The sequence below is a fragment of the Ranitomeya imitator genome, chromosome 3 (assembly GCF_032444005.1).
Source record: "Ranitomeya imitator isolate aRanImi1 chromosome 3, aRanImi1.pri, whole genome shotgun sequence".
Classification (NCBI taxonomy): domain Eukaryota; kingdom Metazoa; phylum Chordata; class Amphibia; order Anura; family Dendrobatidae; genus Ranitomeya; species Ranitomeya imitator.
In genome coordinates this window covers 808,861,023-808,887,382 of record NC_091284.1, presented here as the reverse complement: position 1 = coordinate 808,887,382, position 26,360 = coordinate 808,861,023, and the positions used below count along the sequence as shown (strand labels likewise).

The window sequence follows — 26,360 nt, the reverse complement described above, 5'->3', positions numbered from 1 at the left end:
TGTCCCCGGACAGCAGAGCTCACACTATTATCTCCATTATATCACTATGTCCCCGGACAGCAGATCTCACACTATTATCACCATTATATCACTATGTCCCCGGACAGCAGAGCTCACACTATTATCCCCATTATATCACTATGTCCCCGGACAGGAGATCTCACACTATTATCCCCCCCATTATATCACTATGTCCCCGGACAGCAGAGCTCACACTATTAGCCCCATTATATCACTATGTCCCCGGACAGGAGATCTCACACTATTATCCCCCCCATTATATCACTATGTCCCCGGACAGCAGATCTCACACTATTATCCCCCCCATTATATCACTATGTCCCCGGACAGCAGAGCTCACACTATTATCCCCCATTATATCACTATGCCCCCGGACAGCAGAGCTCACACTATTATCCCCATTATATCACTATGTCCCCGGACAGCAGAGCTCACACTATTATCCCCCCATTATATCACTATGTCCCCGGGCAGCAGAGCTCACACTATTATCTCCATTATATCACTATGCCCCCGGACAGCAGATCTCACACTATTATCCCCAATATATCACTATGTCCCCGGACAGCAGAGCTCACACTATTATCCCCCATTATATCACTATGTCCCCGGGCAGCAGAGCTCACACTATTATCCCCCCATTATATCACTATGTCCCCGGACAGCAGATCTCACACTATTATCCCCATTATATCACTATGCCCCCGGACAGCAGAGCTCACACTATTATCCCCATTATATCACTATGTCCCCGGACAGCAGAGCTCACACTATTATCCCCATTATATCACTATGTCCCCGGACAGCAGAGCTCACACTATTATCCCCCATTATATCACTATGCCCCCGGACAGCAGAGCTCACACTATTATCCCCCATTATATCACTATGCCCCCGGACAGCAGAGCTCACACTATTATCCCCATTATATCACTATGCCCCCGGGCAGCAGAGCTCACACTATTATCCCCATTATATCACTATGCCCCCGGACAGCAGAGCTCACACTATTATCCCCATTATATCACTATGTCCCCGGACAGCAGAGCTCACACTATTATCCCCCCCATTATATCACTATGTCCCCGGGCAGCAGAGCTCACACTATTATCCCCATTATATCACTATGTCCCCGGACAGCAGATCTCACACTATTATCCCCATTATATCACTATGTCCCCGGACAGCAGAGCTCACACTATTATCCCCCCCATTATATCACTATGTCCCCGGACAGCAGAGCTCACACTATTATCCCCATTATATCACTATGTCCCCGGACAGCAGATCTCACACTATTATCCCCATTATATCACTATGTCCCCGGACAGCAGAGCTCACACTATTATCCCCCCCATTATATCACTATGTCCCCGGACAGCAGAGCTCACACTATTATCCCCATTATATCACTATGTCCCCGGACAGCAGAGCTCACACTATTATCCCCCCCATTATATCACTATGTCCCCGGACAGCAGAGCTCACACTATTATCCCCATTATATCACTATGTCCCCGGACAGCAGAGCTCACACTATTATCCCCCCCATTATATCACTATGTCCCCGGGCAGCAGAGCTCACACTATTATCTCCATTATATCACTATGTCCCCGGACAGCAGAGCTCACACTATTACCCCCATTATATCACTATGCCCCCGGACAGCAGATCTCACACTATTATCCCCATTATATCACTATGTCCCCGGACAGCAGAGCTCACACTATTATCCCCATTATATCACTATGTCCCCGGGCAGCAGAGCTCACACTATTATCTCCATTATATCACTATGTCCCCGGACAGCAGAGCTCACACTATTATCCCCAATATATCACTATGCCCCCGGACAGCAGAGCTCACACTATTATCCCCCCCATTATATCACTATGTCCCCGGACAGCAGAGCTCACACTATTATCCCCATTATATCACTATGTCCCCGGACAGCAGAGCTCACACTATTATCCCCATTATATCACTATGTCCCCGGACAGCAGAGCTCACACTATTATCCCCCCCATTATATCACTATGTCCCCGGGCAGCAGAGCTCACACTATTATCCCCATTATATCACTATGTCCCCGGACAGCAGAGCTCACACTATTATCCCCCCCATTATATCACTATGTCCCCGGACAGCAGATCTCACACTATTATCCCCCCCATTATATCACTATGTCCCCGGACAGCAGAGCTCACACTATTATCCCCCCCATTATATCACTATGTCCCCGGACAGCAGAGCTCACACTATTATCCCCATTATATCACTATGTCCCCGGACAGCAGAGCTCACACTATTATCCCCATTATATCACTATGTCCCCGGACAGCAGAGCTCACACTATTATCCCCATTATATCACTATGTCCCCGGACAGCAGAGCTCACACTATTATCCCCATTATATCACTATGTCCCCGGACAGCAGAGCTCACACTATTATCCCCATTATATCACTATGCCCCCGGGCAGCAGAGCTCACACTATTATCTCCATTATATCACTATGCCCCCGGGCAGCAGAGCTCACACTATTATCCCCATTATATCACTATGTCCCCGGACAGCAGAGCTCACACTATTACCCCCATTATATCACTATGCCCCCGGACAGCAGAGCTCACACTATTATCTCCCCCATTATATCACTATGTCCCCGGACAGCAGAGCTCACACTATTACCCCCATTATATCACTATGTCCCCGGACAGCAGAGCTCACACTATTACCCCCATTATATCACTATGTCCCCGGACAGCAGAGCTCACACTATTATCCCCATTATATCACTATGCCCCCGGGCAGCAGAGCTCACACTATTATCTCCATTATATCACTATGTCCCCGGACAGCAGAGCTCACACTATTATCCCCATTATATCACTATGCCCCCGGGCAGCAGAGCTCACACTATTATCTCCATTATATCACTATGTCCCCGGGCAGCAGAGCTCACACTATTATGCCCATTATATCACTATGTCCCCGGGCAGCAGAGCTCACACTATTACCCCCATTATATCACTATGTCCCCGGGCAGCAGAGCTCACACTATTATCCCCATTATATCACTATGCCCCCGGGCAGCAGAGCTCACACTATTATCCCCATTATATCACTATGCCCCCGGGCAGCAGAGCTCACACTATTATCCCCATTATATCACTATGTCCCCGGGCAGCAGAGCTCACACTATTATGCCCATTATATCACTATGTCCCCGGGCAGCAGAGCTCACACTATTATCCCCCCCATTATATCACTATGTCCCCGGACAGCAGAGCTCACACTATTACCCCCCCCATTATATCACTATGTCCCCGGGCAGCAGAGCTCATACTATTACCCCCATTATATCACTATGTCCCCGGACAGCAGAGCTCACACTATTATCCCCATTATATCACTATGTCCCCGGACAGCAGAGCTCACACTATTATCCCCATTATATCACTATGTCCCCGGACAGCAGAGCTCACACTATTATCCCCATTATATCACTATGTCCCCGGGCAGCAGAGATCACACTATTATCCCCATTATATCACTATGTCCCCGGACAGCAGAGCTCACACTATTATCCCCATTATATCACTATGTCCCCGGACAGCAGAGCTCACACTATTATCCCCATTATATCACTATGTCCCCGGACAGCAGAGCTCACACTATTACCCCCCATTATATCACTATGTCCCCGGACAGCAGAGCTCACACTATTATCCCCATTATATCACTATGTCCCCGGACAGCAGAGCTCACACTATTATCCCCATTATATCACTATGCCCCCGGACAGCAGAGCTCACACTATTATCCCCCCATTACATTATTGTGGTCTGGTCCGCAGAGCTCACACTCCATTATCCCCCTCCCCCATTACATTATTGTGGTCTGGTCCGCAGAGCTCACACTCCATTATCCCCCCCCCCCCCCCCATTATATTATTGTGGTCTGGTCCGCAGAGCTCACACTCCATTATCCCCCCCATTATAGTATTGTGGTCTGGTCCGCAGAGCTCACACTCCATTATCCCCCCCCATTATAGTATTGTGGTCTGGTCCGCAGAGCTCACACCATTATCCCCCCCCCCCCATTATATTATTGTGGTCTGGTCCGCAGAGCTCACACCATTATCCCCCCCCCCCTATATTATTGTGGTCTGGTCCGCAGAGCTCATACTCCATTATCCCCCCATTATATTATTGTGGTCTGGTCCTCAGAGCTCACACCATTATCCCCCCCCCCCTATATTATTGTGGTCTGGTCCGCAGAGCTCACACTCCATTATCCCCCCATTATAGTATTGTGGTCTGGTCCGCAGAGCTCACACCATTATCCCCCCCCCCCCCATTATATTATTGTGGTCTGGTCCTCAGAGCTCACACCATTATCCCCCCCCCCCCCCTATAGTATTGTGGTCTGGTCCTCAGAGCTCACACCATTATCCCCCCCCCCCATTATATTATTGTGATCTGGTCCTCAGAGCTCACACCATTATCCCCCCCCCCCCCTATATTATTGTGGTCTGGTCCGCAGAGCTCATACTCCACTATCCCCCCATTATATTATTGTGGTCTGGTCCGCAGAGCTCACACACCATTATCCCCCCATTACATTATTGTGGTCTGGTCCGCAGAGCTCACACTCCATTATCCCCCCCATTACATTATTGTGGTCTGGTCCGCAGAGCTCACACTCCATTATCCCCCCCATTACATTATTGTGGTCTGGTCCGCAGAGCTCACACTCCATTATCCCCCCCATTACATTATTGTGGTCTGGTCCGCAGAGCTCACACTCCATTATCCCCCCATTATATTATTGTGGTCTGGTCCTCAGAGCTCACACCATTATCCCCCCCCCCCCCTATATTATTGTGGTCTGGTCCGCAGAGCTCACACTCCATTATCCCCCCCCCCCCCTATATTATTGTGGTCTGGTCCGCAGAGCTCACACTCCATTATCCCCCCATTACATTATTGTGGTCTGGTCCGCAGAGCTCACACTATTATCCCCCCATTACATTATTGTGGTCTGGTCCGCAGAGCTCACACTACTATCCCCCCCCCTATATTATTGTGGTCTGGTCCGCAGAGCTCACACCATTATCCCCCCATTACATTATTGTGGTCTGGTCCGCAGAGCTCACACTACTATCCCCCCCCCTATATTATTGTGGTCTGGTCCGCAGAGGTCACACTCCATTATCCCCCCATTACATTATTGTGGTCTGGTCCGCAGAGCTCACACCATTATCCCCCCCCCTATATTATTGTGGTCTGGTCCGCAGAGCTCACACCATTATCCCCCCCCCCCCCCTATATTATTGTGGTCTGGTCCGCAGAGCTCACACCATTATCCCCCCCCCCCTATATTATTGTGGTCTGGTCCGCAGAGCTCACACCATTATCCCCCCCCCATTATATTATTGTGGTCTGGTCCGCAGAGCTCACACCATTATCCCCCCATTATATTATTGTGGTCTGGTCCGCAGAGCTCACACCATTATCCCCCCCCCTATATTATTGTGGTCTGGTCCGCAGAGCTCACACCATTATCCCCCCCCCCCCTATATTATTGTGGTCTGGTCCGCAGAGCTCACACCATTATCCCCCCCCCCCCTATATTATTGTGGTCTGGTCCGCAGAGCTCACACCATTATCCCCCCCCATTATATTATTGTGGTCTGGTCCGCAGAGCTCACACCATTATCCCCCCCCCTATATTATTGTGGTCTGGTCCGCAGAGCTCACACCATTATCCCCCCCTATATTATTGTGGTCTGGTCCGCAGAGCTCACACTACTATCCCCCCCCCATTACATCACTATGGTCTGGTCCGCAGGTTGGGGTTCTGCCATAACTTCTTACACCCTTCTCCCCCCCAGCCCAGGTCGCACCCCTCCCCCGTCTCACCCAGCAGGGAGCAGTCTATGCCGTTGGTGCGGGCTCCTCCTTTACTGGGGCTCACTCTGAACTCCCAGGTCCCCTCCAGGTCAGGGAAGGAGCAGTTGGCCGGAGTGTCAGAGGCCGCAGGTCGGCTCCAGACCGCCAGCAGCGCGACCACCAGCACGGAGCTCAGCGCCTCCATCTCCAAGTACGGAAGAGAGGAGCAGCGTGCAAGGGTTAAATAGTGTCAGCCGTCACGTGACGCGGCGGAGGTGAGACGGTCATGTGATCTGGGGGCGGGGCCTCGGCTTAAGCGTGTAGAAATGGGAGAGGACAGTGACAGAAAGTCCCAATATGGCGGCTCTCCTGTAAAGAGCGCTGAGGAGGTCGCCACCAGACGGAAAATGTCCACACACAAGCAATGAGCCAGTCGATTGGCTAGAAGCAACTGCTCCACATTACAGCAACCAATCAGCTTCCGGCTCCTAGGGCTGAGTAAAATGAAAGCAGCTCTCTGATTGGTTGCTATGGTTAACAGGTTTTGGGCGCTCCCCTAACAACGGCCTGAATCCCTTCTTCAAACAAGTCCGAGTTCACGCAAAGACCCTGTAAACAAAAATGTGACAAAAATAAAGTTGTTTTTTTCCCCCCAAATTGATGTGCAACCATTTTGATGAATTTGGTACAAAAAAAGGTTAAGAAATATCACAAACTGAAAAAAAACCAAAAAGTGACTTAAAATTAACACAAAGGACTAAAGCCAAAATCAGCAGCAGCAACAACAAAAAAAAAAAAACTCCACGGGAACATACAAAAGAAAATGCTTAAAAAATCCTGTTATGTTCACACGATGCATTTTTTGTACCTTTTTTTTTTTTTTGGCAAAAAAAAGTGTTTGATCCCTTGCCGGTTTTGTAAGTTTGTCCACTGATAAAGACACGAACAGTCTATAATTTTAAGGGAAGGTTAATTTTTAACATTGAGAGATAGAATATCAAAAGTAAAATCGAGAAAATCACATTGTATAAATTTTATAAATTTATTTGCATTTTAAGTATTTATTTTAAGAAATAAGTATTTGATCCCCTACCAACAATTATAAAAAGGTCAGGGACAGGATCATGCACCAAAAAAAAATAAATAAAAATTTAATGTAAAAATAAATAAAAATGATCTCAGTATAAATCTCCTAATAGCACCTTAGCACACATACGTCCTGCTAGGTCCCCTACGCGCGTTTCGGCACTTGCCTTCTTCCGGGGGTCGCGTGTACGGGACCTGGCAGCACGTTCTTTATAGGTAAATAATGCCCCTTTGATACTTATTAATGCGCCTTATTTTTTATACAAACACATTGTGTCCATAACATAGGTCACCCCAATTTGCATGGCGGAAGACAAAATAAACCCCGCCCATCGCAGCGGGGCGAGGAGGAACGGGCACTTGGAGCAGCCACCGGCCCGGGGTCCACAGTTAACCCCCTCGGTCACTTTACACTAACATTCCTGGTCATCGTGTCCATTTTTTTGTGGCACTTTTTCAGGCAGAATCCGGCTGAGAAAAAAAAAACAAAATCGTGTGCACATAGCCTTGCCATGCTTTTTGTTTTTTTTTTTAGCTGTGTTTTTCCAAGCAGAAACCCTGCAACTCTTCAGTTGTCACTTGAGCAGCCCTTCTAAAGAATAAACCCTTAGGTGCCGCAGTTGTTTTTTATTGGAAGGATTAAAACCTCCAGCAATTCTTCTATTTTGTTAGGGTGGGGGGGGGTCAGTTATTTTTACACTTTTTGTAAGGGATTTTTTTTCTTTTATCCTTATAACAAACAGGGATTTCTCCTAGAAGCATGGGCCCGTTTCCCGAGTGCCACATTTGACCACATCAAAGTGCAGCTCTCCTTTTATGGGATTTGTTATCATGAATTAGCCCAGGGGATTTCAAAGATAAAAAAAACATAGATAAAAGAGTTACAGACTCCTGAGAATGAGCTCACAGGTGGATTCACAGATTAAGGGCTCATTCAGACCTCAGGGAGCAATAAACGGTCCAAGTTTCGTCAATGTGTCAGTTTTTACCATCCGAATTTCATCTGTTTTTCTCATATAAGTAACAAAAAGAAAAAAAAACAATTCCCAAAATGATTTGTAGCCAAAAATGCATGCATTTAAGTAAAAAAAAAAAGTCCATATACTTTATATAGAACTTTAATGAACCCCTTCTTCAATGATATCCATCATATACATGTGTGAGTGTATGGAGCAGGCTCAGGAGCTGATCCTGCAACATACTTGGCAGATGCTGGCTGTGTAATTCAGCTGGCGTCTGCCAATAGCTGCTCTTATTTCCCTAAGTGCCATTGTCAATCTCAGACATCAGCATTTAAGGTATGTGACTTTGGGGAAAGAGGGCCACTGTTTCGGGTGCCCCTGGGCCTCCCAGCAAGGTAATTACCAGGTTGCCGTTGGGTTACAATGGTTCTGGGGTGTAGCATCCACCTTTTCACCTCCAGTGTATAACATCCAGACCCTTTGCCCTTCGGTGTATAACATATGGCCCCATTGCCCCTGTGTATAACATCCAGCTCCCTCGCCCCCGATGTATAACGTTGACCTTATAATCCCTGGTGTATAAACTCGAGCTCCATTGACTCTGGTGTATAACATCCAGCTCCCTCGCCCCCGATGTATAACGTTGACCTTATAATCCCTGGTGTATAAACTCGAGCTCCATTGCCCCTGTGTATAACATCCAGCTCCCTCGCCCCCGATGTATAACGTTGACCTTATAATCCCTGGTGTATAAACTCGAGCTCCATTGACTCTGGTGTATAACATCCAGCTCCCTCGCCCCCGATGTATAACGTTGACCTTATAATCCCTGGTGTATAAACTCGAGCTCCATTGCCCCTGTGTATAACATCCAGCTCCCTCGCCCCCGATGTATAACGTTGACCTTATAATCCCTGGTGTATAAACTCGAGCTCCATTGCCCCTGTGTATAACATCCAGCTCCCTCGCCCCCGATGTATAACGTTGACTTTATAATCCCTGGTGTATAAACTCGAGCTCCATTGCCCCTGTGTATAACATCCAGCTCCCTCGCCCCCGATGTATAACGTTGACCTTATAATCCCTGGTGTATAAACTCGAGCTCCATTGCCCCTGTGTATAACATCCAGCTCCCTCGCCCCCGATGTATAACGTTGACCTTATAATCCCTGGTGTATAAACTCGAGCTCCATTGACCCTGGTGTATAACGTCCGGCTCCCTCGCCCCCGATGTATAACCTTGACCTTATAATCCCTGGTGTATAAACTCGAGCTCCATTGACTCTGGTGTATAACGTCCGGCTCCCTCGCCCCCGATGTATAACGTTGACCTTATAATCCCTGGTGTATAAACTCGAGCTCCATTGACCCTGGTGTATAACGTCCGGCTCCCTCGCCCCCGATGTATAACCTTGACCTTATAATCCCTGGTGTATAAACTCGAGCTCCATTGACTCTGGTGTATAACGTCCGGCTCCCTCGCCCCCGATGTATAACCTTGACCTTATAATCCCTGGTGTATAAACTCGAGCTCCATTGACCCTGGTGTATAACGTCCGGCTCCCTCGCCCCCGATGTATAACCTTGACCTTATAATCCCTGGTGTATAAACTCGAGCTCCATTGACTCTGGTGTATAACGTCCGGCTCCCTCGCCCCCGATGTATAACCTTGACCTCATAACCCCTGGTGTATAAACTCGAGCTCCATTGACCCTGGTGTATAACGTCCGGCTCCCTCGCCCCCGATGTATAACCTTGACCTTATAATCCCTGGTGTATAAACTCGAGCTCCATTGACCCTGGTGTATAACGTCCGGCTCCCTCGCCCCCGATGTATAACCTTGACCTTATAATCCCTGGTGTATAAACTCGAGCTCCATTGACTCTGGTGTATAACGTCCGGCTCCCTCGCCCCCGATGTATAACCTTGACCTTATAATCCCTGGTGTATAAACTCGAGCTCCATTGACCCTGGTGTATAACGTCCGGCTCCCTCGCCCCCGATGTATAACCTTGACCTCATAACCCCTGGTGTATAACATCCAGCCCCCGTTATGCCATCTGCCTGTACTAACATGTCCGGTGGGGCAGAGCTCACTGATACCAGCGCGGTCCTGTAATAGGAGCCACCGTGGTAACAAGTCCGTCCATGACTGAAGACATTGTGGACAATTGTAGCTTCCAACTTTGTGGACAGTTTGGGGGAAGACTCTTTTCTGTTCCCGATAACTGAGCCCAGAGCACAAGGTCCATACAGACATGGACGGGGGGAGAATATCACCGTCAGCACAGAGCCCGGACCTCAACCCCTTCCATGAAACGTTCTTCTAGATGAAGGGACAAAATTTCCCACTGACGACTCCAAAATTTTGTAGAAGAGCCGGAGCCGTTATATCTGCAGAGGGGCCGACTCCATATTAATGTTGATGGATTTACGATTGGAGGTCACAGAAACTCCTGTAGTGTGATGTGGAGGGGGCACACATTTTTTATGTTAAAAACACCCTTTTAAATGTCAGCATAGTAACAGGTTTTTGGGAGATTCATTCTAATAAATTTGTCACAAGTGATGTCCTCGCTCAGCACAGACGGGGATTGCTGACAGGAGGCAGAACAGCTTCTTCTTAGGGGAAGTAACGAGTCCACATGTTTTAGGATCAAAGGCAAAGATACTAAAATGGACCTTCCTTGTACAAAAATAACCGAAGTGGTGGACACCATGTGCATTAGGTAAGAAAAAAAGGTTAAAAAAATGCTTTGAAATTGCACAATTCCGCAATTATTTGTTGGGTTTTGTACCTTCGGTGTTTATTGTGCGGTAATAATGAACTGATAATATCATTCTCCGGGTCCATAAGATTACAGAAAACCAAACTCAGATTTTAATTTATTTATTTGTTTTTTTAAGTGTTGAAAAAAAAATTAGGAAAATCTTAAAGTAAAATTTTGGCTTTTCTTTCCATTTTCCAAGATCAATAGCGTTTTCATTTTTCCATCAATGCAGCTCCTGCCGACATTTTTATTGATTCCATGGGGTAGATACAACGTTTTGATCTCTTCTTATTGCATTTTTTTATTTGCTGCGATGTAGTGACAAAAAAATAATAAATACGGTAAATGTAATTTTTTGATAGATCGGATGTTTACAGACGTCGAAATACCAAATATGTTTTGCTTTTTTTATACTTATTTTTATTTATTTTTAATAAGGGGAAAAGGTGGGTGATTCAAACTGTATTTATTTTTTTAGATATATATTGTTTTTACATTATACTTTACTTTGTAGTCCCCTTAGTGGAATTAAACCTATCATCACCAGTATATAATAAAAATCACAGTATCCTATGAGCGTACTGTCATGACAGGCATAGGGGTCATCAGAAATTCCCCCAAGGAAATAGCAAGGGGAGAGGGGTAGGCAATGGACACATGAAGCAGAGAGCTCCCCAGACAGCGATTTAAAGAGTTAACTGTAGAAGGTGGAACTCAGCTCCACTCACTGCTGTTAGAGGCAGATGATGGCTGAATAACACAGTCATCATCTGCCAGCAATAATGCAGGCTCAGCTCCTGAGCCCGCTTCACAGACAGATATCCGATGTGTCGGGAAAGGTTGAACTCATACATGCCAACTCTTCAAAATTCTTATGTAAGTTTTACAACCTTTGATCACATATATAAAAATAAGGGATTTTTATTCTGTGATCAAATGCAAAAAAAAAAAATATCCCAAGAAGTAAAAAGCTTTTTATCGACACCAACAACGAAGAGACTCAGCGACAACAGATACTGCATTACCCTCTGATCGGAGTGTTGAAAACTCAAGGTCCTACAGGGATAATCTCGGCTCTGTACACATTCTTGTTGAATACTAGAATTTCTTCTCGATTATCTATTAAAGCTGCGTCAACAGTTAATCTCAAAGTTGACAAACGAGTGGCGGAATGAAGCCATAGACTTACACACGTCTGTATCTCCAGCAGCGAACAATAATTGTATACAATTTATACCCATCCTTTCTAACCCCATTCAGGCTGCTAATATTAGTACATCATTAAATGACAGATGCCATGGTTCTTATGTGCACTTTTGTACCACTGCTTGAAGAAAATGTCTTCTACAAACTGGCAGAAGGTTTGGTAGTTGATTTTTAGCCTATAATCAATCTGAAAAGGTCCAACTAACTCAATTTTAACAATCCCAGCCCAGGTTGTACCCCACCTCCATCTTGCTGGCGTTTGAATGAGGTCTGTGCCCGTTACTGATCCAGCCATGGGCCCATCCATCTACTACATCAAGAGTCACTCTCATCTCGTTAGACCATAAAACCTTTGATATACTGTATTTTGGCCTGATCTTGATGTTTCCACTTCTTAGTTATTGGTGGTCGGGCTCAGCCTCATCACCTCGGCCGTGTCTCTGAGCAGTGAACACCTTGTACCTCTGTGTCTTGCTCTGTGGTGGTCGGGCTTAGCCTCCTCATTTCGGCCGTGTCTCTCAGCACTGAACACCTTGCACTTCTGTCCTCCACGGAGGCTGCAGTTCTGGAATATGACAGCACTGGAGGATAATGGCTACTGATCGCTTCACATTTGAGTCTTCTCATATCTTATGCAGATAATCTGCACCTTTTTTTCCTCAACACATATTTTTACTCTGTTGACCATTTGCAAGAAAACTTTAGCTGTTCTGTGATCGCCCCAATATCTGACAATCTCAGGAGCTGCGTCCTGTTTAGCCCTGTTTCAGATGTCTGTGTCTCTGGTAAGTGTGGTGACAGTTTTCACGTGTCCCGGAGACACTAGAGGTACCTTCACACATAACGATTTCGTTAACGATATCGTTGCTTTTTGTGACGTAGCAACGATATCGTTAACGAAATCGTTATGCGTGACAGCGACCAACGATCAGGCCCCTGCTGGGAGATCGTTGGTCACTGGGAGTGATCAGGACCTTTTTTTGGTCGCTGATCACCCGCTGTCATCGCTGTCATGACGTCACCGCTGTGCTCTGCTTTACTTCCGGCCGGCGCTGACACAGTCAGTGCGGGAAGCTGACGCCGGGGGACGTGACAGACATCAGAATGTGAGTATGTACTGTTTTTTTTTTTTTAACTTTTACAATGGTAACCTGGGTAAATATTGGGTTACTAAGCGCGGCCCTGCGCTTAGTAACCCGATATTTACTCTGGTTACCCGGGGACTTCGGCATCGTTGAAGACAGTTTCAACGATGCTGAAGTCTTTCCCCTGATCGTTGGTCGCTGGGATAGCTGTCTGTGTGACAGCTCCCCAGCGACCACACAACGACTTACCAACGATCACGGCCAGGTCGTATCGCTGGTCGTGATCGTTGGTAAGTCGTTTAGTGTAACAGTACCTTTACACATGTAGACCCATTCAAGTGAATGGGTCTGTGCACATGAGCACATGTGTATGTGTTTCCACAGACCGTGTGTCCGTGGGCAAAATATGATGACATGTCCATTTTTTAACATCATCCGCCGCCTGCATTATAAATAAATAAACCTGCATGGGTTCCCCTATACTTTTAGTAGCCAGCCAGGCAAAACTGACAGCTGCGAGCTGCAAACTTCAGCTGTCAGCTTCAGCAAGGCTGGTTATCAAGAATAGAGGGGTCCCCATGCTGTTTAAAAAGACCCCCCCCCGAACATTTTTGACAACCAGCCTTGCTAAAGCAAAGAGCTTCCGGCTGGTACTCTCGTGCTGGTAAAAGGCCATGGATATTGACCCCCCCAGCCTAAAATTAGCAGCCGCCCAGAAAAGGCACATCTATTAGATGCGTGAATTCTGGCACTTTGTCCATCTCTTCCCTCTTGTCCTGTAGCGGTGGCAAGTTTGGTTCATATTTGCGGGGTTGATGTCACCTTTGTATTGTCAGGTGACATCAAGCCCACGGCTTTGTAATGGAGAGGCGTCTATAAGATACCTATCTATTACTAATCCTATAGTTATATGGTAAATAAACAAACAGCATGTATAAAGTCATTTATTTCAAAAAAGACCAAACACACTTTAACTTCTTCATTTAAAAATAACAAACACAGTTATCCTCACCTAAAACCTATTCCACCGAAGCCCTCGTCTCCTGTAATAAAATAAAAATAAAAAAAAACAATATCCCTCACCTATCCAACGTTCTGTCTCACACCATAATCCAGGTCTGGGGATAAATAGTTTCCAACCTGGATAGTGCCAAGATGCGACCGTCCAGGCTAAGAACCACTGAGCTGCTGCGAGTACAGCCTCAGTGAGCAGCGGTGAGCTCAGCGATAAAAGGCGCTGTATCCTCCTCATTACACAAATGCACATCACCTGATCTGCTTCATCCAATCAGCGTTCACCTTTATACTACGCAGAGTATAATAATTCTAATAATTCTGTACAAGGTGTATGTACTGTTGTGAATTCCGCTCTTGGGCTCCCTCCGGTGGTTGTAAGTGGCACTTTTGTGAGTTCTGCTCTTGGGCTCCCTCTTGTGGTTTCTAGTGGTATGGCTGCTCCTTGGAGTTAGCTGTCATCAGCAGCCTCCACTTATCGTCTCTTCTGCTCGGCTATTTAAGTCTGGCTCTATCTTCAGCCAGTGCCACTTGTAAATGGTTCCTGGTTGGATTCACATCTCTTTGGAGTTCCCTGTTATCCTGACCAGTTCAGCTAAGCTAAGTTTTTGCTTGCCCTTTGCTCATTAAGGGGGCTGGTTGGTTTACTAAGATTGACCTCCGAGGGGCATATAATCTTGTTCGTATTAAACAGGGTGACGAATCGAAAACTGCATTTAATTGCCATTTAACTGCATGTAAAGCGCCATGGAATAAATGGCGCTATAATAATAAATAATAATAATAATAATAATAATACGCCCGAAGGCCATTTTGAATACCTTGTGATGCCATTCGGGCTCTCTAATGCCCCATCTGTGTTCCAGTCTTTCATGCATGATATTTTCCGCAATTATCTTGATAAATTCATGGTCTTATATTTGGATGATATTTTGATTTTTTCCGATGATTGGGAGTCTCATGTGAAGCAGGTCAGGATGGTGTTCCAGATCCTTCGTGATAATGCTTTATTTGTGAAGGGGTCTAAGTGCCTATTCGGAGTTCAGAAGGTCTCTTTTTTGGGTTTTATTTTTTCTCCCTCGTCTATAGAAATGGATCCTGTTAAGGTCCAAGCTATTCATGACTGGATCCAACCCACAACTGTGAAGGGTCTTCAAAAATTTTTGGGTTTTGCTAATTTCTATCGCCGTTTCATTGCCAACTTTTCCAGTTTGGTTAAGCCCCTTACTGATTTGACGAAGAAAGGCGCTGATGTGACGAATTGGTCCTCTGAGGCTGTTGAGGCCTTTCAGGAGCTTAAACGCCGATTTACTTCTGCCCCTGTGTTGCGTCAACCGGATGTTTCTCTTCCTTTTCAGGTTGAGGTCGACGCTTCTGAGATTGGGGCAGGGGCCGTTTTGTCTCAAAGGGAGTCTGATGGTTCTTTGATGAAACCGTGTGCTTTTTTTTCCAGAAAGTTTTCGCCTGCGGAACGCAATTATGATGTCGGCAATCGGGAGTTGTTGGCTATGAAGTGGGCGTTTGAGGAGTGGCGACATTGGCTTGAGGGAGCTAAACACCGTGTTGTGGTCCTGACCGATCATAAGAATCTGATTTACCTCGAGTCGGCCAAGCGGCTGAATCCTAGACAGGCTCGATGGTCCCTGTTTTTCTCCCGTTTTGATTTTGTGGTCTCGTATCTTCCGGGATCTAAAAATGTTAAGGCTGATGCCCTCTCTAGGAGTTTTTCGCCTGATTCTCCTGGAGTCCTTGAGCCGGTTGGCATTCTTAAGGAGGGGGTGATTCTTTCTGCTATCTCCCCTGATTTGCGGCGGGTGCTTCAGGAATTTCAGGCTGATAGGCCTGACCGCTGTCCAGTGGGAAAGCTGTTTGTTCCTGATAGATGGACAAGTAAGGTAATTTCTGAGGTTCATTGTTCAGTGTTGGCTGGGCATCCTAGGATTTTTGGTACCAGAGATTTGGTTGCTAGGTCCTTTTGGTGGCCTTCCTTGTCGCGCGATGTGCATGCTTTTGTGCAGTCCTGTGGGACTTGCGCCCGGGCCAAGCCTTGCTGTTCCCGCGCTAGTGGGTTGCTTTTGCCTTTGCTGGTCCCTGAGAGGCCCTGGACGCATATTTCCATGGATTTTATTTCGGATCTTCCTGTTTCCCAGAAGATGTCTGTTATCTGGGTTGTTTGTGACCGGTTCTCTAAAATGGTCCATCTGGTACCTTTGCCTAAGTTGCCTTCCTCCTCAGATCTGGTTCCATTATTTTTTCAGCATGTGGTTCGTTTGCATGGCATTCCGAAGAATATTGTGTCTGACAGAGGTTCTCAGTTTGTCTCTAGATTTTGGCGGGCCTTTTGTGCTAGGATGGGCATTGATTTGTCTTTTTCTTCGGCGTTTCATCCTCAGACTAATGGCCATACTGAGCGAACTAATTAGACCTCGGAGACCTATTTGAGATGCTTTGTGTCTGCTGATCAGGATGATTGGGTGTCTTTCTTGCCGTTGGCCGTGTTTGCCCTTAATAATCGAGCTAGTTCGGCTAGTTTGGTTTCACCTTTTTTTTGTAATTTTGGTTTTCATCCTCGTTTTTCTCCTGGGCAGGTTGAACCTTCAGGTTGTCCTGGTGTTGATTCTGTGGTGGACAGGCTGCAGCAGATTTGGACTCATGTGGTGGACAATTTGACGTTGTCTCAGGAAAGGGCTCAACGTTTTGCCAACCGCCGTCGGTGTGTTGGTCCCCGGCTTCGTGTGGGGGATTTGGTTTGGTTGTCTTCTCGTCATGTTCCTATGAAGGTTTCTTCTCCTAAGTTTAAGCCTCGGTTTATTGGTCCTTATAAAATTTATGAAATTATTAATCCGGTGTCTTTTCGTTTGGCTCTTCCTGCCTTTTTTGCCATTTATAATGTTTTCCATAGATCTTTGTTGCGGAGATATGTGGTGCCCATTGTTCCCTCGGTTGACCCTCCTGCCCCGGTGTTGGTTGAGGGAGAGTTGTAATATGAGGTTGAGAAGATTTTGGATTCTTGTTTTTCGAGGCGGAGGCTTCAGTATCTTGTCAAGTGGAAGGGTTATGGCCAGGAGGATAATTCTTGGGTTGTTGCCTCCGATGTCCATGCCACCGATTTGGTTCGTGCTTTTCACTTGGCTCGTCCTGATCGGCTTGGGGGCTCTGGTGAGGGTTCGGTGACCCCTCCTCAAGGGGGGGGTACTGTTGTGAATTCCGCTCTTGGGCTCCCTCCGGTGGTTGTAAGTGGCACTTTTGTGAGTTCTGCTCTTGGGCTCCCTCTTGTGGTTTCTAGTGGTATGGCTGCTCCTTGGAGTTAGCTGTCATCAGCTGCCTCCACTTATCGTCTCTTCTGCTCGGCTATTTAAGTCTGGCTCTATCTTCAGCCAGTGCCACTTGTAAATGGTTCCTGGTTGGATTCACATCTCTTTGGAGTTCCCTGTTATCCTGACCAGTTCAGCTAAGCTAAGTTTTTGCTTGCCCTTTTCTGTCCATAGATTGTGGACTTATCCATTCTGTGCTTTCTATGTTTGTCCAGCTTATGAGTGTGAATTAATTCTGTCTTGCTGGAAGCTCTGGGAGGCAGATTTGCCCTCCACACCTTTAGTCAGGTGTGGAGATTTTTTGTAAACTCTGCGTGGATTTTTGTAGTGTTTTATACTGACCGCACAGTATTCCATCCTGTCCTATCTATTTAGTTAGACTGGCCTCCTGTGCTCATCCTGGTTTCATTCTGTGTATGTCTTTTCCCTCTCCACTCACAGTCATTATTTGTGGGGGGCTAATCTATCCTTTGGGGATTTTCTCTGAGGCAAGATAGCTTTCCTGCTTCTATCTTTAGGGGTAGTTAGCTCTTAGGCTGTGACGAGATGCCTAGGGAGAGTTAGGAGCATTCCACGGCTACTTCTAGGGTTGTGTTGAGCTTAGGGACTGCGGTCAGTACAGTTACCACTTCCTTCAGAGCTCATTCCATGTTGCTCCTAGACCACCGTATCATAACAATGTACATTACGAAGGACAGGTGGCATGGGGCTCTGCGTATGAGCAAGAATAGATGAGTAATGTACTTTTTAACCACTTAAAAAATAATTTGATGGAATAAAGGAATTTTTATAAAAATAAAATCTTGGCTGAGAGGTGATGACGAGTTAAAGCTACAAGGTTCCTATTCTGTGTTTGTTCTAATTTCTAATCAGTTTTAAATCATTTCTGATGTTTTTGACATTTTTAGATTTAACTTCCTTAAAAAATTATCTGCTTATTCATTTTAAACTGTTTAACCACAAAACCACTCCAGAAGAATTCATCTTCCCCCCTGGTGTATTACACAATATTGCGTCGCTTCTTCAATAAATCTGAGACAAACTAAGAACAAAAATCGCAATCAACAGGGAGGAAGTTTCAATTACAGAATAATTAGAATTCTCCGTCTTTATTATTTATGATAACAAAAACAATAGCAGCTATATAATAACAATTAAAGGAGTTTATCACGGAGACGGCATCCGTGTGGAATATTCAATCTTCCAAAAGCACAAAACTTCGCAGCACCAATTTTGTTCCTTGCAGATTAATGTGTGGATTTCTAGCCCAACTTTTTAATTATAGTTAAAATTAAAAATAATTGTTAATTTAAGCCGGCTTAAAAAAAAACTTTTTTTACTTATAAGCATGGGTAAGACATCTATATCATCACAATAACCTGTTATTTTTAGTAAAAGCAAAGAAACATTTTAATACCCCATAAACATTGAACTATTGTCAGCTAAACCCGCCAATATCAATGGTTTTGGCCAACGGTCTTATGTGTATGGGGCCGCCGGTCGACTGATGGTCGGGAGAGATGTCGAACGCGCATGTCTAATTTTGGACTTCCGATCACAATGTTCTCCCAACGTTTCAGTCAGTTGCTTTCTCATAGAGAACACAGGAGCACTCGGCGAAGGAACGCTTGATCGGCCAAATGCTCTAATGTATGGAAAACTCAAGTGAGATGGCTGTCGGCCAAACGATCAGCTGAAGTGTAACTTGGCGTGGGGCGAGATACTCGTCTCTTATGCCACAGCGCATTACATGAAGGCTGGGGTCCTGGCTGGGTGTGTGGACATGTGTTGGGTGCTACGCCCTTTCAGGCCGCATATTACCGATGACTTTGGTTGGCCAGGACCAGATGTTGAGGTCTTCAAAGAGGCAGACCACCAGTCAAAACTAAACTTTTTTCTGAACGATAACTTTGTTGGAATTATGTACAGTAGGTAGCGGGTACACAACTTTATGAACGGTCCCTTTACAATACAGAGCATTTTCACACGGAGTCTCAGTTCCTTCCTCATTACTCGTTTGGTCTCTATCTCCACTGTTTCACTTTCCTTCACCATAACTCAGCAGAATACTACAGTCCAGTTAGCAAGAGTCCTATTCGCAACCCGCAAGTCTACATCCTGTTTCCATTCAATGGAAATATGTTGCCGGTTGGTCAGTTCTTACCTTCTCAGCTACTAAACTCGCAACCGAGGCACTCTTTTCATCTCACATTCGCTGTCCCATCTTGTCCGTTACATCTCTGAGTTACGGGGCCATACTGCTAGGCGTTCTCTCACATGATCCGTCTCCCATTATTCACTCTGTCCTCCTGTCAGTGACCATTTTCTCTTTACTCCAATTCATGCTAACCAACATCGCAGTCTCCTCTCACTTCGAGACACCCACTGTTATGATCCGGTGACCTTGGAGCCGCATGGAACTTTCTCTGGAGTTGGTGGAAACTATACTGACCGCAAATCCTGAACTTAACACCGCAACTAGAAGTAGCCGTGGGGTGTGCCTAACAAATCCTAGACACCTCGACACAGCCGGAGAACTAAATACCCCTATAGATGGAAATAGGAATTCTACCTTGCCTCAGAGCAGAACCCCAAAGGATAGGCAGCCCCCCACAAATATTGACTGTGAGTAGTAGAGGAAAAGACACACGCAGGCAGGAAACAGGATTTAGCAAAAGAGGCCACTCTAGCTAAAATAGGAAAGGATAGGACAGAATACTAAGCGGTCAGTATTTAAACCCTTCCAAAAATATCCACAGCAGAAAATACAAAAAATTCCACAATCTAACTAAAGATGTGGAGCGTATATCTGCAACTCCAGAGAATCCAACAAGACTGAGAAAACACTGAAACAATCTAAGCTGGACAAGAGAAAACAAATGAATAGCACAGAATTATTAAGCACACAGCATGTGTGCCACAGAAACAAAAACCAAACACTTATCTTTGCTGAATTGGCAGCAAGGCAGGAGGAACCAGACAAAGATCCAAAACCTCCCAGAACCATGGACAACTGGCAAGGACTAATGAATCCTGCACACCTAAATACCCCAGTCAGAACTGCAATCAGCAGATACACCTGACCATGACTGCAACTCAGGGACAACTGAATTACCACCTACAACCACTGGAGGGAACCCAAAAGCAGAATTCACAACAACCCACGTCGTGTGACACTGTTTATGGTCTAGGCCTTAGGTCTCTTACTGATGCACACTGGGCCCTATCTAACATCCTGACGGGAAACTGTCTGTCCCTTCACTTTAGCCCTTCCCACTCTGGGCTATTCCCAATCATTAACTCTAAGTCAGGCAAAACACAATACCAACACTATTAACACATATCACAGTTCACAATATTCAATACAACAATACACATGTTCTTCAAGAGAGAACGTAGGCAGTATGTCCATCTCGTTACAGAAGCATTCAACCGACAGCCATCTAATGTTTTTGGCCAGCTTTAGAGGACAGAAAATCTGTGCTTATTGGCTCTTGGGTTGATAATCATCTACTGAAAGGAATTCTAAATACCCTAAACCTGAAAATAAAAGTCATCCGAAATGGCCACTTTTGACCATAAATTATGATTATCAGCTGTTTAGGTGAAGCAAATGATTGTTCATTTCAACCAATGTCCGACTGAAGAATTTAATTTTTTTCTCCAATGATAAGTACTGGTTGCCAAAAGTTGCAAAAACAATTCAAGGCTGGAAAAAATCCCATTTCTTGAGTTTGCGCCAGATTCATGAATTGTGTGCCCCGTTTTGATTAATTTTGTGCCAAAAATGGCAACTAATACCCCATGACAAAGACAGAAAGTGTCTTAGACAAAAAATGAAAAGTAACTTAAAAATAACCTGCAAATGATGAATGGGGTCTGGAGTGTTTCTGAATTAGGAAGAAGAGGAAGGCAGATGGGGCCAAATTTTTGGAAGATATATTAGACCAAAAAAAAAAAAAAAGGATTCTGAAGAAGAGGTGGATGGTGGAGGAAATATAGTGGCTTGTGTTTGTTTTGTTGATAGAACTGTTGGGAATTGTGCTTGACTTTGACTTGTGCTGTTGACCTTTGCAGCTTGTAATATTCTCCCGAGTTTCTCAGATTCATCACTTCATTCCTCGATTGTTCTATTAATATTCTAGGGCGCATAACCCCCGAATCTCAATCCCATCAAGCATCTTCAGGATGTGCCTGAAACATCAAACCAATCCATGGAGGCCGCAAATGTCCTGGTTCCAGATACCACAGGAGGCCTTCAGAGGTTCTTCAGAGTCCATGTCTTGATGGGTCACAGCTGCTTGCTTACTTCAGACTGAACTGCATGTTAAACATGCTCTGCGGTTTTATTGTTTTTACTCCATGTGTCGAGCGTGCAAACTTCTGAACAGTCAAAAATAATAAGGACCAAAGGGAGTGTTACAGGGAGGTGATACGATGTTCCATTTCTGCTCACAGACCATTGCAAATGCCGATCGTATTTATGATTGCTGCATTACCAAGAGGCTCCTAATGCCGACCTGACCTGCAAAATCGCATTCATTACTTCTTCTTTGTTCTTTTGAGACTCTTGTCGAAAAATGAATCACCAGTTGATTTTCCCTGAAGTCTTGATCTGCTATTTTTGGTGAGGACACAATTCCTGCATTAGAAATAATAACTCATGTAATTTTTATGGGGCCCACATAAGGTTATGTTTTTTGAGCTATTATCTGCAAGAAAATTTCACAGCTTAAGTCCAGATTTCATAGTGATTATTATATACCTGATATTTGCTATTGTTTTCCTATTCTTTAGCTGCAGTGATTAGAATATGCATTCCTTATACTTGTTATTTCAGGTTTCAATAACCTTTATGGTGGTATCATCTATACAGGCGGTCCCCAGAATGCAGACTAGATGTGTCCTAGTAATGTTGCTCTGTCAGTGTGTAAGGGGCGGATTTCAGATGATATCTATACCCCAAAACCCCTTTATGTAGGGGGTCCCTGGGTGCATGCATGTGGTTGTATTGTTGCTGGTGTGAACACCTTCAGGTTCAGCATCGGCAGGCCCACCATCAGGGCATTACTGCCCTTACTGCTGTATGGGGCCTGGTGAGCAGAAGTACAGAGGGGGCCTGGACCCAGTCCTGATCCTCCCCTTTTGCTTCTGCTCACCGGGCCACAGGGTATAATAAAGTGCTGTGCACCAGCGCAAGGAGCTTTCCCTGAGCTCCACGGCCGTCAAAACTGAATGGCTGCGCAGCTCCAGCTCCCTCTGCCTTTTCTGTGACATCTGGTGACGGTGCATACATGCATGTACGTGCGCCACTCACTCAGGTGATCTTATGAAAGCTAAGTATGAAAAACTTTTAAAAAAAATAATATTAATTGAATGGGCTTGGAGGGAGCAAATGACGAACTGGGTGTGGGACAAGAGACTGCAAATTATGGATTGAGAGTGAGGGAGCGCAAATAATGATGAATTGGGGTGGGAGACAGCAAATTATAAATTGTGGGTGGGGACAGCAAATGATGATGGATTGAGGATGGGGGAGTGCAAATAATGATGTATTGGGGGTGGGGTACAGCAAATGATGAATTTTGGATGGGGACAGGAAACAATGTATTGAAGGGTGGGGGACGGGGGAATGCAAATGATGAATTGAGGGTGGGGGACAGGGACAGCAAATTATGAAAAGAAGTTTGGGGGTGGGGAGAGCAAATGATGAATTGAAGGTGGGGTGGGGAGAGCAAATGATGAATTGAAGGTGGGGGTGGGAGAGCAAAGGATGAATTGAAGGTGGGGGAACAAATGATGAATTGAAGGTGGTGGTGGGAAGAAAATGATGACTTGGGGGCTTGATGGAGACCAAATAATGATGAATTTTGAGGGTGGGGAGAAATGATGATGGGCATGACATTTCTATAAATCCCATACACCAAATGCTCACCTGGAGAACTTATGTAAGGGACCCCTGATAGATGAATGTCGGGTGAGGTAAGAATCTGGCATGTCTACTATCAGACTGCTGATCCTTTAATTGTCACCACCAGAGATGTCTGATAACAGCTCTATCATAGAGAACACAGAAAAACTCGGTGTATGGGAGACTCGGGAGAGATGACTGGTTGATGATTTCTCAGCAACAAGGCATCTGGTATGAGGCATACAGTCCTCACTCTCCTCACCAGTCTTTAACCTGTGAGACCATATTAATAGTTTAGATCGGTCAAATGTGGTGACAGATTCCATTTAAGCTTACTTAAATATCATTGAACATCAAGAACATTTTTATTCTATGCGTACAGGGCAATCGTATTAAGGATGGCTTTGTGCACATGAAAGTGCAGTTGGCCAGTCTAAAATAGCTAATAAAGGAATGTTGACTGACTTCATGTTAGGGCTAGCGGTACGCACCGAGTAAATAGAGATGTTTATTGATATTGGTGCGTTCGCAGCCCGGGGTCCACCGTGCAGGAGTACCTTGCCTTGCGCAGGCGTGTACTACGGAAGACAGAGAATGAACTTCAATCCAATATTGCAGCCAGCATGCAGCCAGTGGGTAAGGAAAGGGTGAATCAAACACCCAAAAACCCCGCCCCTATGGCTGAAAATTGTTCCCTCCAAATTCAGGTGACAGGGTCCCTTTAACCACAAAAAAAAGCCCGATTTGCCAATTAATTTCTCTCTTCTCTGAAGTGATCGCACATCAGAGTAGAGAGAAATAGGGTCCCTCGATCACCCCCGGTACTTACCGGTGTCCCTGGGTCCTCCTGCTTCCCCCACGGCCGCTGGCGTCTAGTTCCAGTAAGAAAATGGCAGGTGCATGCACAGTGCGCCCGCCAAGACCTGCCGGCCGGCAACAATAGGAGATTATTTCCTATTGGTTCATTTTGATCACTGTGATAGGGTCTATCACAGTGATCAAAATACAATAAAAATAAATGAATTCCCCTTTATCACCCCCTTAGATAGGAAAAAAATAATGAAATAAAAAAATATATGTATTTCCAAATTTCCATTAAGGTTAAAGTTGGGCTAAAGTGTGTTGGATTAAAGTTAGGGTTGGGGCTAAAGTTAGGGTTAGGGTTTGGATTACGTTTATGGTTAGGATTAGGGTAGGGATCAGGGTTAGGGTTGGGAATAGGGTTAGGTTTGTGGTAAGGGTTATGGTTAGGGGTATGTTGGGGTTAGAGGTGTGTTGGGGTTAGGGGTGTGGTTAGGGTTAGGGGTGTGTTGGGGTTAGGGGTGTGGTTAGGGTTAGGTGTGTGTTGGGGTTAGAGTTAGAATTGGGGGGGTTTCCACTGTTTAGGCACATCAGGGGCTCACCAAACACGACATGGCGTCCAATGTCAATTCCAGCCAATTCTACATTGAAAAGTCAAACGGCGCTCCTTCCATTCAGAGCTCTGCCATGCGCCCAATCAGTGGTTTACCTCCACATATGGGGTATCAGCGTATTCAGGACAAATTGGATAACAACTTTTGGGGTCTAATTTCTCCTGATACCCTTGGGAAAATAAAAATTTTAGGGTGAAAAAAATCATTTTTGTGGAAAATACGATTTTTTATTTTCACGGTTCCACGTTATAAGCTTCTGTGAAGCACTTGGGGGTTCAAAGAGCTCACAACACATCTAGATGAGTTACTTGGGGGGTATAGATTCCAAAATGGTGTCACTTGTGGGGGATTTCCAGTGTTTAGGCACATCAGGGGCTCTCCAAACGCAAAATTGTGTCCTCTCTCATTTCCAGCTAATTCTGCATTGAAAAAGTCAAACGGCGCGCCTTACCTTGCGAACTCTGCTGTGCACCCAAACAGTGGTTTACTCCCACATATGGGTGGGCTATCAGCATATTCAGGACAAATTGCACAACAACTTTTGGGGTCTAATTTCTCCTGTTACCCTTAGGAAAATAAAAATTTGGGGGTGAAAATATGTTTGTGGAAAAAATATGATTTTTTATTTTCACAGCTCTACATTATAAACTTCTGTAAAGCACTTGAGGGTTCAAAGTGCTCACCACACATCTAGAAAAGTTTCTTTGGAGGACTAGTTTCAAAAATGATGTCACTTGTGGGGGGTTTCCAGTGTTTAGGCACATCAGGGGGTCTCCAAACGCAAAATTGCGTCCTATCTCATTTCCAGCCAATTCTGCATTGAAAAAGTCAAACGGCGCGCCTTCCCTTCCGAGCTCTGCCGTGCACCCAAACAGTGGTTTACCCCCACATATGGGGTATCAGCGTACTCAGGACAAATTGCACAACAACTTTTGGGGTCTAATTTCTCCTGTTGTTTGGTGAAAATATAATGTTTGTGGAAAAAATATGATTTTTTATTTTCACAGCTCTATGTTATAAACTTCTGTGAAGCAGTTGGGAGTTCAAAGTGCTCACCACACATCTAGATAAGTTCCTTCGGAGGACTAGTTTCCAAAATGGTGTCTTTTGTGGGAGGTTTCCACTGTTTAGGCACATCAAGGGCTCTACAAACGCGACATGGCGTCCGATCTCAATTCAAGCCAATTCTGCATTGCAAAAGTCAAGCAATTCCCGTTCCCTTCGGAGCTCGCGCCCAAATAGTGGTTTACTCCCACATATGTGGTATCGGCGTATTCAGGAGAAATTGCACAACAAATTTTGTGGTTTATTTTTGTACGTCTAATGTTCGTAACTACGGCTCATATGATTTTGTTAGAAAATCGGGCAAAGGCCTGTATTATAAGTCCATGAAATGATCCACTTTTTACACTAGATGCTGGGAATATTCTTGATAATTTTCAAATGTTCTATTTAGTCTGGGAATGGTCTGCAAAGTCATTTTATTATTATTGACCTTACGATAGCTGTTGACCGAACATTCGATCTTGCCCAACAGCCTTCGTGAAATGATTACTAAAGGCTCAGGTCGCCTCTATTTTTTAATCCTAAGAAGCCGTGTGGGTATCTAATACAAGCTTCAAGTCTCATAGGGGAGCTAAAAGTAAAAAGTAATTAAAAAATATTTAGCGAAACA

At 45.2% G+C, this 26,360-nt stretch overlaps 1 protein-coding gene across 1 annotated transcript in view; it reads right to left on the bottom strand.

Annotated features, from left to right (window-relative positions):
* CTSC (cathepsin C) overlaps positions 1–6,330 on the bottom strand; it is a 51,886-nt gene extending 45,556 nt beyond the window's left edge. The window contains exon 1 of the mRNA XM_069759270.1: positions 5,950–6,330. Coding sequence (XP_069615371.1) covers positions 5,950–6,124 — 175 coding nt within the window. The 5' untranslated portion in view covers positions 6,125–6,330. The remainder of the gene's footprint in view (positions 1–5,949) is intronic.
* Between the last annotated feature and the right edge of the window lie 20,030 nt (positions 6,331–26,360).